At 35.8% G+C, this 16,587-nt stretch overlaps 1 protein-coding gene across 1 annotated transcript; it reads left to right on the top strand.

Annotated features, from left to right (window-relative positions):
* Nucleotides 1–706: 706 nt before the first annotated feature.
* On the top strand, nucleotides 707–2,055 carry LOC122299852 (transcription factor MYB44-like). The gene has a single exon (XM_043110315.1). It carries the CDS (start codon nucleotides 795–797, stop codon nucleotides 1,716–1,718), a length of 924 nt encoding a protein of 307 aa, XP_042966249.1. The 5' UTR covers nucleotides 707–794; the 3' UTR covers nucleotides 1,719–2,055.
* Nucleotides 2,056–16,587: the final 14,532 nt, after the last annotated feature.

Genomic DNA, 16,587 nt, shown 5'->3' with positions numbered 1-16,587 from the left:
CTCCCAACTGCATCTCGTATTTCCTTTTCATTTCATTACACTTATCTTTATTTCCTTTTATTTTCTCTTAAAAACGGCATTTTTATATTTTTATTTATTTGGAGTTATTTGATGCATCTCAATAATTAATAATTAAGAAAACATTTAATTATAAAGAATTTCATAAAAATAAATTTTAAAATTGATATAGTTTAAATGTAAAATTATTTTTATTATAAAATATATCTAACTTATCACATAAATTTACATCATTTTATATGTTATTTTTATATATAATTATTTTATTTGTTGATATGTAGAGTATTTTATCGGTAACTATTCACATTATTTAAATAATAAGATTTAATTATTTAAATAAATAAATGGAAAGGATTTTTGGTACTTGTCAATCTGTGATCCTTGTTAATTATTATTTATTTATTAAATAATTGGCGAAATGGTTTTGGTATGAATTTGACGACGTGCTTAGTTGGAACGGTACGTAGACGACGCCAGTCGTCGAAAGGGACTGATAAAGACGTGTAAGCTGGGGAGAGTTACAAGACGACGCGTGTCAGTTTGACAGCTGTAAGCTAGTAACTGCCTTGCCTGGAAGAATCCCCCTCAACACACACCCCCCCGACTCTCAACGGTCATGACCGGTCATTTCCACAGCCTCAACCGGTCATCCTTATCCTCTCTTATATATCTACCGCTCCGCTCGCGGTTCTTTATATTCTTCTCTTTGTGTAAGAACAGGAGGCTCGGCATCCATCCCCACTATCTTGATCTGTTCGCTTTTGAAATTGATTTCCATGGCGTCCTCGAGGGATAGAATTAAAGGTCCGTGGAGTCCTGAAGAGGACGAAGCGTTAAAGAGACTCGTACACTGCTACGGACCGAGAACCTGGACTTTGATCAGCAAGTCGATCCCCGGCCGATCCGGTAAGTCCTGCCGGCTCCGTTGGTGTAATCAGCTCTCGCCGGAGGTGGAGCACCGTCCTTTCAGTCCGGAGGAAGACGATGCCATTATTAGTGCCCACGCCAGGTTCGGCAACAAATGGGCAACCATCGCTCGCCTCCTCAATGGTCGTACCGACAACGCCGTCAAGAACCACTGGAACTCTACCCTCAAGCGCAAGTGCTCGTCCATGACCGACGATTTAAGTGACGACGTGCATGCGCATCAGCCCCATAAGAGATCGGCCAGTGTCGGCGCTGGCGCCGCCGTCTCTGGTCTTTGCCTGAACCCAAGTAGCCCGTCCGGATCCGACTTGAGCGATTCGAGTGTTCCCGGCATATCGCCATCGCACGCATACAGACCCTTGGCGAGAACCGTCTCTCTAACGCCTCCAACCCAGCATCTTGACACCTTGTCTTCGAATACGGATCCGCCTACCTTACTGAGTCTCTCTCTTCCCGGATCAGATTCGTGTGAGGTCTCGAACTATGGTGTGGGATGCAATCGGGCTGGGAGTCCTACTCAGGCTATAAATCCATTGGTGCCTCCACCAGCAGCAGCAGCAGCAGCATCCGTGCAGCAAACTCCGGTGGCAGCTCAGAACGGGTACGAGAAGAATTTCTTCCGCGCCGAGTTCTTGGCGGTGATGCAGGAAATGATCAGAAAGGAAGTGAGGAGTTACATGTCTGGGATTGAACGGAGCGGGCCGTGTAATTTGCAGACGGACGCCATTAGGAACGCCGTGGTGAAACGGATTGGGGTTAGCAAGATCGAGTAGCCAAAACGGACTTGGTCTTAAGTTATTGGAAAACCCAGTCCCAACCATCAATGAATTTGGTTTAAGCGAAGGAACTGGCCGGTAGTGGGAAGAATGAATTAACCCTGGCCTTTGGTTTTTTCTTCTAGTTTTTCCAATGGAATAGAAAATAATTTTGTTAGTGTACAGTTGGAGAAAATGGGGTTTGAAAAAAGAGGAGGGAGGGAGAAAATTTGAGAAACATGTTATTAAAAACCGAGAAAACATGAGAATTTGATCTTCCAGCTAACTATTTTTGAGCTATTTAATGGAATGACAAGAAGGAAAGGAGCCGAAAAAGAAGTAATATTTTCAATTATCTTGAGGACTTAATTAAGTCGCAGTTCATGATATTACTGATTAGATACAAAGAGCAAAGCTTTTTGTTTGGTTACATGGAATTGTAAAGAAAAATCGTATACCCAAGTTTTGTTTAGGGTACGGCTCCTGTTTGCTGGTCGTGTTGAATGATACATGTAAAATCCAAATAGATGCGTTTGAGCTTATTCTCTTAAAAAAATAAAAAAGTATAAACTATATTTATATATATATATATATATATATATATACTAAGTTGAAATAACGTGTAAAGTAAGTCTAGTTAGATGAAACAAGAATTTTGATAAAAATAATATATTTTTTTATAAAAAATTAATTAATCATCAAATTGAAGTCTTTGTTGCAATATTTTTCAAATATGATAATATTTTTTATATAAAATATAATAAATTATTTAATTTTTTTAATTTTAAAATAAAAATAATATTATATTTAACTTTTAATAAAACATCTCGTTTTATCTAATCTTATCTAAATTTCATAATTAAACAATATAAAGTTTGTAATAATTTAAATTTTATTGAAAGATAATATAATAATCTAGTTTATTACCATCAGATCACATAAAACATTTAAGTTTGTATTTTTATAGAGAATTTGTTAAATAAAATCTTAAAAAATGTAATCGTTTTTTCATTTATTTTATTTTTGGATATATTTGAAGGAGTGGGATTTCAAATTTTAGACTTCATTTTAGAAACGGTAAGTTATGTCAATCAGATCACATATATTTAATAAAAAATGTAATTATTAAATAAGAACTGAAATGAAATTTTTATATATGATCTTTTGTATTTATTAAATAAAAACTTTTTATTAGATCACTCTATTATATTCATGCATATTTTCATTCCTTTTAATTTCTTAAACAGTCATAACAATTACAACATGTTCACTTGTACTCAAAAGGATGACTAGACAAACTCAGGTCTATCCATTTGGGTATTTAAAAAATAAAAATAAATCCATTGTCAGAAAGGAGCTGAAAAAAAAAATTTGTGACTAGCACTATCCCCTTTCCCCTTACCCCCTAAAAGTGGCCGTTAGTTATAATTTATTTTTTTAACACAGTGATTAAGAAAGTAATTTTAAATGTATTAATATATTTTTTAAAAAATATTTAAATATATTAAAAAAATATGAAAAGAAAAAAAAAAGGTCCTAGCAGTCAGCTTGAGCAGTGCATTCTGAGCGGCAGAGTAGCACTGCCAAAAAAATAAAAGTGTATCTTCAGTTTTATTCAACATTTAGATGTGTCCCAAGGCTAATTGTGTAATTGCACATCTCATTTCCCTCGCTTTAAAGCAATAACCTACTAAAAACAGAGGAGAGAGGGATACTAATAAAAGAACTGCAAAAAAAATTTCCCCTTATCTCTCTCCCTATGCAATTTAGTCGTATTTGACTCTCTTTCTTCAAAATTGCAGGGTTAGGTTTTGTGAGCCTCCTCATTTGACTTTTCTTCAAAATAACTAGAGACACCCAAAGGCACGGACGCGAGGACGGAAAGAAAGGAAAAAAACATATGCTGGAGGGCGTATAAGAAAGGAAAAAATGGCGTAGGGGGTGTTTTTTATTTTTTTCTCTTGGGTTTTATTTTCGGGACAAAAAGAAGCGTATCTTGAGATAATCTTCTTTCTTTCCCTCTCTCTGCCCAGAAACCAAAACCCCAAAATCGGGAAGTGAACTGAAAAAATATTGGACAGCACCCTATTTTTTTTGCGCTTCCTCATACACATCTCCACCCATCACCAGCCACTGTCTACCAAACCAGAGATTTCCAGCAACATCTAAATACACAAGCACGAGGACAAAAAGAAATAAAAGAAATACATGTTGGAGGGCATATAAGAAAGGAAAAAAATGACGCATGGGTCTTCTTCGTTTTTTCTCTTGGGTTATATTTTGGAACGAAGTGAAAAGATCAGAAGAATTAAAGAAGAGAGAAGACGAAGAGACAGAGAAGGAAATGAGTTTGGTTTTGAAGAGAGAAATGAATGGAAATATGCAGAAAAATAGCGAAGATGTAAAGGTGAAATAAATTAAATAGAAGAACTAATATCGAAATTTACAATACAAACGGCGTTAAGTATAATAATAAAATATAAGGAAAATAAGAATTTCTGTTAGCAGCCTAGATAGCCACTTTATATATATATAAATATTTTAAAGAAACTTAGATTTCGTTTGTTTATAAAATACAAACTATTTTATTTTATCTAAGTATTATACTTTTTAAAATTTTTATACTAAATATAATAAAAAATTATTTTTTTTTTAAATTTTAAAACAAAATTAATATTAAAAAATTATATTCAAACAATATTTTACTTAACTTTTATCTCAATACATATTTACCCTTCCAGATTTGTCTCTTTAAAATTTGTAGTTAGCTTGGAAATGTGATATATATGAGGTGGAGCTTGGATTGATTTTCCAATGTTTCTACTGAAGAAGTTTATAAGCCAAAGCATATTTATGTCATGGTCCACATCTCTTATTTTGTATGATTTCATAATTGTAGCACTTTTTATTTTAAAATTATTAAGAAAAAGTAAAAAAGAATATTTAAAAGAACAAATAAATATTTAAAAGGTTTTACAAAAATAAAAAAGTGGTTTTTTTTTAATCTAAAATTTTTTAATTTTTTTTTTTTTAAATTTGAAACATCCAATCCACTTGCTCTACGGATTGAGCTCTCCAGTGTGGTAGTTACCTTCCGATATCTTCCTTGATCAATCCCTTCTGCTAAAGGGTATAATGTTAAAACTCGCATAAAATGTTAGGAATGGGAGAAAATGTCATTACCGGTCATAGTGGCGGCTTGGAGCGTCCAAAAGTACATGTGTAATAGTAAATAGAAAAAGAATAATGGAAATGTAAATAGAAATGGAGATATACGAATTTATGTAATTTGGTACAGGGCCTATATCCACAAGTCGTTTGTAGGACAAATTCACTAAAATAGGTGTCAACGTCGTGTTTCACATGCCTTTGGGCCATGCTCAATGACTTGGATTTTTGGGGTTGGACATGCACACTTAGAGAGAACATAGAGAAGCGATGGCCTTAGTGGAGGTAAGGGATTCTTTGATACTTAAGTGAGTATTACTTTAGCAGTTCATGCGAGAGAGTAGAGGAATCTGAAAGAGTTCTTCATACATGGAGATTTGACTTTTATATCGGATTAATTGCTCATACTCTGTGTCAGGGCGATATGTTCTATCAACAGTTCACTTAGTTAGATTCCTTTAATGCGACGTGGCTCCTTGTCTCTTCTATCCTGTTGGTGTAAGCCGTCAGACTCCTCCTCCTTTGCCTGTATAGTGCTATTTGAGACTAGGTGTCATAAGGGAATACCGGGGTGATGCGTCCGCTCCTTCCTTGTATTTTGGGGACTTCCCGCGTAATTATGGTCATGGGCTGACTTTTGATTCAAGATCGAGGACCTCTAATGAGAGGAGGGGTCACCTAGTAGGGTTGGGCTTCCCACATTTGGACTTGTCTTCTGGACCTTCGGCCCAAGGGAAAAAACCCCCTTACAGTTACCCTGCCAATTCCTGTTGGACTTGTTTGATGGGAATTTCTTCTTTCCTTTGTCTTCATGTCTTCCTGCAACCACTATCATTTGAAATCCTCTCTTTTCGAAAGGGGGGTCCATTTTACTTCTTGGCTCTTCCACGTGTCAAGTCCTTGGGCACCCCTGTATAGTCTTTTAGTCATTTGATGTGACATGTGATGGTTCCCTTCTCTACTTTATTGGCACGTTTTCTTACGGTTGGGTTTCGGCACTTGATTGCATCCGTTGCTGTCCCTTACACATTGATGGTGTCAGGAAGTCCCCCCACGTCGCATCGTGTTGCATGTTTCATGGGATTTGAATTGTTTCATATCCCACATCTAATACATGGGGGCAGAAAGCCTACTGCCACTTCCCTTTATAAGCTTCACCCTGTCCTCTCTTTTTCCATTTATCACATTTGCATTCTCGTGCCCCAACTTTCTCATTTTTCCTCACTTGTCTCATCCTTCTTCCTATTACTTTTCTTATCCTCAACTTTAATGGCTTCCAAGAAGGTCATCCAACCTAAGATTCCTAGGAAGTTAGACGAGTCTGAGGTCTGCACCACGATGCAAACCTATGCTGGTTACCATTGGCACTTAGAGGCTATCCTTAATTTCTTGTCATCGCTGATTTCCACCTATTCCATTTTAGAGAAGGTAGTTTTCGAGGTCCTTGGGCCACAGGAAGGGGCCATCGACGATAAGAGTTATGCTTCGCATGTTGCCCTCTTCCCTAGTATGTTTTCCTATTGGTTGAGGTTACCATTTCCTCACCCTGTTCGTGACGTATTGGATTGTCTCGAATTGGCCCCCTTTTAGCGTGGAGGATCTTGATGTGTTCTTGTGTTCTATGGTGGCACGCTTTGTTGAAGTTGAACCTGGAGCATGTTTACCTCACTAGTTGCGAATTTCTCCTCGCTCACAATCTTATAAATATGAGGGAAATCTTTGCAGCTTTAGAGCGATGCATGCCCTCGTAACACTGGAACAGTGCTATCGCAAGGTCAAAGACTTGACCAACAAATTTTTCTTTGTGTCGAGCTCAGGATGGAAATTTCCCTTTGGGTAGATAACGCGTCGGGAGTTCCTTGTACTGGCCATATAGGAGGTTGTCCTTGATGACATAGAGGTATGACCGATGACTTCTCCTAAAGAGTTGCATTTTATCACCCTTGTTAAAGAGTGGGTGAAGAATCACCCAGATGCTCCTCTCAAAAGCCCTTCTTAGGGAGGAGAACCTAATGGCGAACTTGCCTCCCCTTAGCCACACCTTCTTTGGCTATTGCACCATTCCGATGCGGTCGTAAGAAACCATTCCGATCGCACCAATCTGGGGCCCTGCTGATGATCATGCCGAAGGCCCCAATCCAAAAGCAGAGAAGGTGCCTTCATTTGAGCCCCTTGTCCTCACTGTCGTCGGGCATATGGTGACTTCTACTGAGAAGGTGGTTGAGAGAACTTGTGAGGGAGAAGCTGAGCTGAACTTGGCCACGGTCTTTGACCACACAGCTGAGGCGCCAATTGCCCTAGTCTCTTCACCGTCTACCACTGACTTGCAGTTGCTGAGGAGGAGGTGTTTGTGGAGACAAGGGCTGAGAAAAGAGGTACGCACGCTACTAGCGAGGGGAGGGAGTGCTCAAATCTCAAGGAGGAGCTTCCTTCTGCCATAAAGGGTCCTTCTTATTCTTCAGCTATTGACCCTACTGAGAGGACTGCGGGTGCAATTGAGGATGTGGGGGTGACCATGCGGCCATGTCCTAAGGATTGTCCAGTGGAGTCTATCCCCATCTCCACCAGCTCTGAAGTTGGGGGAGCTTAGGCAAAGTCTCTGGAGCGAGTGACCAAGTTTTTAATGGACTTCTTTCTGAGGTCTATTTCACTCATTGATTTATCTCTTTCACTCTTTTTCCTCTTTTTTCTTTTCCCATTGACTCTCTTGGCGTTTGCTAAAGATAGTATCCATGTTGAGTATCTGGAAATACAGTGGCAATTGCACTTTTCATTACTTGATTTTGATATGTTATTATCACTTTGGGAGCTCGACCACACATGCACTTCAACCATATTTGGAACAAGCAAACAAACGTACTTGTGGTCAGGCTTGAAATCAAATAAGTGCTTAGCAGTATAGATTTTCTATGATGGTTCACACCCAAAAAGGGAGAAAAGGCATACCATACCTATTTGTTAGATACATTGTATCGAAGGTGATTACATCTCCAAAGTACTAATAAGATGCTTAACTGTATGACACCCAAAACACTTATTTGACCATAAACTCGTCATCCAGATCCATAATGGATACAAAACCATCATTCAACTATGTCATTCTATCAAAATAGTTACTAAGTGTTTTGGCACATCCTTTACCAAACCTTAAGTGTTTGGCCTTGTTAGAAAAGTCCTTACAATTTTTCTCTATAGATTCATGATTCTCATACGCTTCTAGGTCAACAACAAGGGGATTGAAATTTTTGTTCATTCAAATACTTGCTCTTCCATTCAACTCAAGCATCCTTTGATTATTAATCTAAATACTTTTACATAAAAAAAATTCTTGACTTTTGTGGGCTTTAACGATATGATTGTAGTAATCTCAATAGTGGTCAAAATCCATAACCTAGTAACCAAATGAGAATTTTCATTCGCCTTACAATTGTTTTAATTGTTGGGCATGACCTCAAGATGTTACAATGGCTAGGTTTATACTTGCTACCTCTCGCTTCCTCCTTTGTTTCATTACACCAAGCTTACTTTATCATTTCTAATAAGCCAAAAACTCTTTCTCATTTGTAAAAGTCATATTAGATCTTGGTTCTTGAACTTGTTCCTCATTATCACCATCACCATCATTAGTCCCCTCGGCCTCTTCTTGTATACCCGATGTGGTTTCTTTATACTTTGTGTGTGATGCACCCCAACATTCTTACGTTCTATACTATCAGACATGGAGGAAAAATTACTTACGTGTTGTGTGGTCTCTTCAACACATTTGCACGATGGATCACTTCTATGTTGTGTGGTCTCTTCAATACTTCTTAACGTTGCAGGATTACTTGATGAAGAGTAGGGTATGGTTGGTCCAAGAGTTAGCAATACAGATGCTGTAATTATATATATGTGTTAAATGATCAGTACACAAATGTAAACATAACATAAAAAAAAAAAAACCCAAATCAATGGCTTTTACTTGGCTTCCCGAAGGGTAGGAATATGAATTTGGGTATCTATTTGGAGGAATCATAAATGTCGGATACAATAGAGGCACAAGTCCATAATATCCCTATAATAGACAAATAAACAGTAGAAAAATTAAATGAAAAATAATATAAAGATGGAATTGTTAAAAATATAAACATGTAATGACAAAAAAATTAACGTGATTTAAGGGGAACAACTATCGTACCTGAGATGATGACATTGACATACAAGGCTTGAATAGCCTTCCATCTTCCTCTCGCCCCATCAAACCTGTTTTCCTGCCGACAACTATAAAGTTTACATTCATAATGGAGTAAACACTAGTCGGGATGTAAAGCTGGCAATAAAGTTCAAAGATATATAGAGAATATTTGTTTTGATCTTCACGAGTTGCCCATTTGAACTTAGTGAAAACTAAAAGAATAAATATTGAAAAATAAATAAATCTCAAAGAACAACAATATTAGCAACTAGAATGAAAAGAGAAGAAATTGAAATGAACCAAATTTATATGCCACAAAACAAAAAATAAATTTTGAAGTGAACCACAAATCAACAATATTCTTAAATAACAAATAAATCTGAAAGAACAACAATATTAGCAACTAAAATGAAAATAAATAAGAATCGAAATGAACGAAATTTATATGCAAAGAAAACAACAAATAAATCTTGGAGTGAAGCAAACATAAGCACAAACAAATCATCAATATCCTTGAACTTGAACAACAATTACATTTCAAAGAACAACAATATCAGCAACTAAAATGAAAAGAAAAAAATTGAATTGAACCAAATTTATATGCATATAGAACAACAAATTAATAAATCTTGAAGTGAACCACAAATCAACAACAACAAATAAATCTCAAAGAACAACAATTTTAACAAAAGAATGAAAAGAAAAGAAAATGTCTTAATGAACTAAATTTATATACACAGAAAAAAGGGCATCCTACGTTATCTCTATGTGTGTGTGTTGAGGAAATAATACCTTGCAAAATGGTTCTTTTTAGGTGGTTTGGGCTAGCTAGAATGGAGACATTGTGGAGATCTCGGGCAGAATGGGGAGATATGGTCTGGGTGATTGGAGCGGAAAGGGGAAATGATTTTGTATGGGGGAGCCTAGGGCGACAAGGGTATATGATTTGATTTGGAGAGGTCAGGACGACAGATTTGGCCTCGGTAGAAAGTAGAGCTTGAGTTTTTTTACTCTTCTACTTTGGTATGTCTCAGGCAGGAGCAAGGATATTTTGTTGTTCATTTAAAGAAAAGTAGACTCATAGTAGAACAACTCTTTACAGAAGGAGAAAAGTAGGTATTTTAGCTATAATTTAGGCTAATTGTTTGTCTTAATAGAAATATCCAAGCCACTTGCTCCAGGGATTTAGGCTCTCCAGTATGCTAGTTATCTTCCTATATATCTTCTTTCGGTTCCTTCTGAAAGGGTATATACAAGATGAAGTGGGATTTGAAGCTTGATGAACAAATTAAATTGTATTCCCCATCTACCAATCAAGACAATTTTTGATGAAATAACTATCAATTTTTGTATTATCAGATTCAGATCAACAAATTTTATATTTAAAGTTCTGGTGAAAATTTGTTAAAAGACTTGGTTAATTTTGAACAAGTATTTTAATTAATTTAGTCATATCTAATGATATGCCATTCTTTATATCAATAAAAAGAACATACTAAATGGAGGATGATGTCGTCAATTTTAATTTTTATGTGCCAATTATAGCTATTTCAAAATGAGGGAGGTATGTGGATTCAGTCATCTTGGTTGCTAGATATATGCTTATTATATTATGGTATTAAGAATGGAGTAATGATTTGTAAAAGCCTTGAATATACAAATCTTGAGTAGACGTTTTGTAACATATAAAACCTTTCATGAAAATGTTAAAAAAAAAAGTCACTTTTTCTAGTGAAGCTCAATTTTTTACAAAATGCCTATGGGAGGCTTGCAAACTTAAGATTTAGACCGAACATTACTAGAATAGAGTCAGACAAGTGGCACTTCCATATATGTAGCATCAATATATACCTACAAAACTTTGCGCTCATTCCTTGGTATCTCATGTGTGTTTCACAATGGCAAGAATTGAAAATTATTATTGTTTTTAGATATGAAAATTATGTATTGTTTATTATATTTTGTGTGAAAATTTAAAAAAGTTGTAATAATGAGATGAGATGATAAGAGATGAAATGAAACTGTTTTTGTATCCAAACTAAGCCTAATTTATTTTTCCAGCGACAGAAGTCTATCGTAGGCATTTAGAGAGAAGAAAAAACAATAAAACCATTAATTCACTACAAGAAATCTGGCCAACTACATCGATTTTTATATTGTTGAAAACAAAATCGCTACAAAAGGTGATTTATTGCAGCGATTTTTAAATAGTTGTTAAGTTTTTAGCTTGAAACTCATAATTTACCTTATATTTGCATTTGCAGTGATTTAAAATCACTGCATATGTAAATAAAATGTTACAATGCTGAAATAATAGACAGAATTAGCTCTGTGTGCCAAATTTCTCATTTTATTTTTCCCTCATTTTCTTTCCTTTTTCGCCAGTTCTCTCTATTCTCTCTTCTTCGAAATTGCACGATTTCCTTTACCCTATTTTCAGAAGACCATTTCCTTTGTAGTGTTTCTGCCCCTGCGTCGTCTCCTTGCATTTTCGCCCACCACCACCATTCCTTGGGGCCATCTCAGGTGGGTTTATTTCCCTGCCCTCATGCCGATCTCGTTCTGGCCTCACCTCTCTCTCTCTCTCTCTCTCTCTCTCTCTCTCTCTCTCTCTCTCTCTCTCTCTCTCTCTCTCTCTCTCTCTCTCTCTCTCTCTCTCTCTCTAATTTCTCTATATCGCTGCCGCTTGGGGCGTCGTTCGCCACCACCCACACCTCGATGTCGTTGCCAGTCCTCCATCGGAGCTTCCTTCTCCTCCACGCCTAGCCAAGCAGCCCGAGGCCCTCCCTCTCTCCCTTGCTCTGTTCGCAACCCACAGCCCTCAGACGTTGGAAAACTCTGCCACTCCCTTGTCAGTTTCGCTTCTTCTTTTCTTATGTTTTTCTTCATGTTTTGCTAGAATATATATATATATATATATATATTTATATATATATATATATTTATATATATATATATATGGTATTTTGCCCCCTTGCTCTCATGATTTCCCATTTGTTACATTTCCGAGGCACAAATCTATGTTCATTGATTTCAGATTGCTATCTCTCAAGAAATACAGGAGAAAGAAGAGAAGAGCACTGGACCTCCCTGCAACTGCATAGCAGAATAGGAGCTCCTCTGCCATTCCAGTAGCATAGCAATGCGTTCCATTACCTGGCTGCTGTGCAAGATTGAATTCTGTTATGTTTTCTTTGTCCTCTTTTGTATAGGCTTGTACCATTAGCTGACACATTTCATTTTTGTCCCTTTATTCCCTTATTCCTTTTTGATAGGTTATTGTGCATTCTTTTGGGTGTATATAAGTTGGGGGTCTTGCTGTATAGAAATTACATAGAGTAATGAGAATAATTTTGATCTCTTTCAATTATGTTTCAATCTTAGAATTCTAACATGGTATCAGAGCGCCCCAGGTTCTCTCATTCTCATATTGCCTAATTTTCTTCTAGTCATTTTATGAGTCATCTTCTTTGCATTTAGTTCTTCATCTTTTTGCCATCTTTCTTTTCTTCTTCTTAAGCGCTGCTTCATCAATGGCAGAGGATAATGATTTTACCAACACTCCCCCTCATTTCCCCTTAGAACAAGATGATTCTACCAACACTCCTCCACCCAATGCTCCAACTCCCTTCATTTCCCCCTTAGAAAACCCAAACAGCCCATACTCTTCATCACAGTGATAACTCCCACACTAAGATCATCACTCATTCCTTCACTGGGTCGAACTATCTCACATGGCACAGGTCTTTCACTCTGGCTATTTCGATTAAGAACAAGATGGGTTTTCTAGATGGTAGCATCTCAACCCTAGATTTGGCTGATTCTCTCTATGTTCCTTGGCTAAGCTGCAACAACCTTATTCTCTCGTGGATACTCAACTCTATTTCGAAGGAAATAGCTTCCAATGTTTTCTACATTAGTTCTGCAAATGAGGTGTGGGAAAAGCTCAAGACTCGCTTTGCTCAACTAGATAATGTATAGATTTTTCAACTTCAACAGCAACTCAGCACCATTGTGCAATGGACACAGATGGTAAGTGAATATTGCACTCAACTAAATGGTATATGGGAGGAATTGCACAACTATAGGCCATTACCTTGCTGTTCTTGTGGGCTGTGTACTTGTAAAGCACTTAATTCAGTTGGGGATATACAACAATCAAACTATGTGTTCAAATTCCTCATGGGATTGAACAATTCCTATGAAACAATTAGAGGACAAATAATCCTAATGCGTCCAATCCCTTCACTAGACAAGACTTTTTCCTTGGTTCTACAACAAGAAAGGCAAAGGCAAACTAGGAGCTTAGTTTTGCCAGCCATTGAGTCTTCGGCTCTATTATTACTCAATATTTATCTATATAATGTTCAATTAGTTGCATAGAGAAATTGCGTAGGACACATTATTCATTTTCTCTCATTCTATTGTGTTTTTTAAGAGGATGTTTGTCATTCTGGTATAAAGTTGTAACATATGGTAATAAAAAAGTTTAGCTCTATTTTCTTCCAGGCTTTTGAGTTTTTTCACACAGATCTCAGCAGTGCCACAGAACAACAGAGGGAGTATGAATCCAGCTAGACTCATGAAGAATCCTTGGATACACCTTTATTATTGGATCAAGTACAGGCTTAAACTTACAAGCTTTAACTACTGGTTTATCTTCTTCGCACTACCATTACCTATTATTTTACTAGATTAGATTAAGGCTTTTGCTCGACTATTGTGAAGGAAATGTCAACTGTGTGAAGATATATATATATATATATACACACACACACCATAAACAAAAAAAGATCAACATGCTAGTGTTAATATGGTAGTATCTCAGTTACATTTTAAGTGCTGAATACTGCAATTTGCTAGGTAAAAGTCTCCCCCATTGTAAAGTGTGAATTGTATACTGGTTTCTATGAGAAAATGTGTATGAATTTTCAAAGCAAATACCTTAAAAGGTTTTTGTGTCACTTATGCATGTAGATTCCTGATTACGTTTCATTCTTAAATTTTGTCATTTTATTCTAGGATCCATTTTAAAACATTACATTAGTTCATTATTCTGTCTCTTCATTAATATAAGTGGTGATTTGTAATCAGAGTTTAAATCGATATTTCTGGTGGAGTTCTGGTGTTGGAACTCCTTGTCACTAGTAGTGTATGTGAATACGAGTTTAAGTTTGTAAGATTTTTTTTTTCAAATTAAGAGAACTTAACAAAAAAGTAAAAGATCATGCATCCTAGTACTCGAGCACAACATGGACATCACAAGTTATTAAAAGAAAGAAGTTTTGTAACTGAAAACAACTAACTGGTTTATTCTTTTGTTGTATAATAGAAGTCTTACCTCTGAACTTCTGGGTGCTGGATTTTGTGGTGTTGGTGAATTTCATGACTTGAACTGCTAGTTGTCATGAGTAACCATGAAGTCAAATTGGGGGGATAATGAGAATCAGAAGAGGTGGTTTCAAATATCTTGATTTTCCTTTATGGATCATCACAATATCCTTCTTCTATCTGTCACCTGCAGTCTGTACCCATGATAAACAAAGTTTAGGTTTAGTGAATCCAATTCGTGATGTTTATCTAAACAAATTTGAGGTTGTAGATTTTAGCCTTTGTAGGTAAGAATTTTTATGTCTGTATCTTCTTAGTACACCTGTTCGTCACTGTTGGACTGGAAAGTATACTCCAATATTTGCTTATCAGTTGCTTCGGTTGGCTTTCTAGAGAATCTTTCTTCTTGTTGTTTCCTAAAGTTTATTGATCTGCTTGTGGTGATACACATGTATTATTGAGTGGGTGGAGAAGTAGTTGGCCAGGCCTGAGTGTCTATTAAAGTCATTTTTATTATTCATTAGCTCAATTCTAATATTTTATATTTGGCTAGATAAATTATGGTACTAAATTATGTTGCTTTTATTTTTTACTTCTTACGATCATTGTTTTATTTTATTTTGTGGTAGCAATATGGTGATATCAGAACTCTGTATACTGCCAAAGAGCTTGAGGTATATAACTTAATTAAATGTTTTTTGGGAGTAGCATATGCCTGTCATAGAATTTGATTATGGTGTACAGGCCAAATTTATTGTAGTGTACGAAAAATTAGAAATTGTTTGGTTGGACACAAGAAAATTCCAAGTTTTCATCACTAAACCGTAGATGTCAGAGGGCTGGGTGTTGACTGTTTTGTGGTACCAGGTGCTTGCCACAAACTCTTCCTTAAACAATCATAAGTCATTACTATGTGATATTCTGGTCAATTAGAATAATCCAGCTTTTCAATATGGTGTTGCCACCATGTCAACCAAATCTATTGCTATTTTACATACTTATCTTAAGGAAAGCCTATGCAGTATGCATCATTTCAATGCCCCATGATTGGGCTTTTTTACTAAATAATCTACGATTGTTTTTTTGCATTAAATGATCAACAATTTTATTCGTTTCCTCTGTTGGCTCAATGGCAATGAGTAAGTAATCCATTTATTTGCAACGTCTTGGTGATTATCTCATTAATCTCCCAAATATTTTTTTTTATTAAATTCTAAGTGATAATTACTAAAAAAAGGTTCTTTAGTGGTTTGGGTTTATGAAGAAAGGAAGTAACTGGCCTTCCATGGTATGTCACCCCAAACTTCTCACTGGATTTTCCAATTTTTCCAAAAAGCTTAAATTGTTAAGATATAGGCACCAGAGTTAACATCTGCCTTACTCAGTGTTGAACCCAAGGTTTCAAGTTTCATGTGATTATAAATCTACACATGGATTTTGATGATAACAAATGAATTCAAAGAATAAAGGAGTTTCAAGCTCAAGTTGTTCACACAATGGAATCAAGTACATCAAAGAACCAAGCATGAGCAAGAAGGAAACAAGTTCACATTAAAGTCATAGAGTAATGTTGTAAATCTCTTAAAATTTGAAATTAGGATTAATGCTCAAAATTAATATTTTATCATAAAGCATTAAAATACATTTTCCACATGTACATGAATATTTTTGAAAATTAAATTTGAAAATTTTGAAAGATGATTGATTGTCATCTTTTGCATGTGCATGCCTTGATTAAAGGGTTGAACTTTGAAAATATTAAAGATGATTGATTGTCATCTTTCACATGTGCATGTTTTATTTGAATATTTTCAAAAGTGATTGATGCTTTTTTAGACTTATACAAAAGGTAGATGATTTTGTTTGAAAAATTTGAAAAGTAAAGTGTGCTCATTTTGTCATATGCAAAAAGTAAAAGATTAGGTTTGAATTTTTTGAAAAGAAAAGTGTGCTCATTTTGTCATATGCCAAAAGTAAAAGATTAGGTTTGATTTTTTTGAAAAAGTGAATGATGTTGTCTTTGACAATTGAAAAAGAAGAACCTTTTATTTGAATTTTTTGAAAAAGTGAATGATGTTGTGTTTGACATGTGCATCTTTTTAAATTTGAATATAAAGTCTCATATGCCTATAAATAGATCATTTGAGAGCTTCACATTTACAACACCAAGAGCATACAACATTCATTCAAAACTTTCATTCTCTCTTCTCTAAG

Source organism: Carya illinoinensis, chromosome 16 (assembly GCF_018687715.1).
Source record: "Carya illinoinensis cultivar Pawnee chromosome 16, C.illinoinensisPawnee_v1, whole genome shotgun sequence".
NCBI classification, from domain to species: Eukaryota; Viridiplantae; Streptophyta; class Magnoliopsida; order Fagales; family Juglandaceae; genus Carya; species Carya illinoinensis.
The sequence above is the reverse complement of the archived record's forward strand: the minus strand, read 5'-3'. Positions and strand labels throughout refer to the sequence as shown.

What these genes read in the sequence shown, in the direction of transcription:
- LOC122299852 (XM_043110315.1), top strand. Translation starts at nt 795, where the DNA reads ATGGCGTCCTCGAGGGATAGAATTAAAGGTCCGTGGAGTCCTGAAGAG.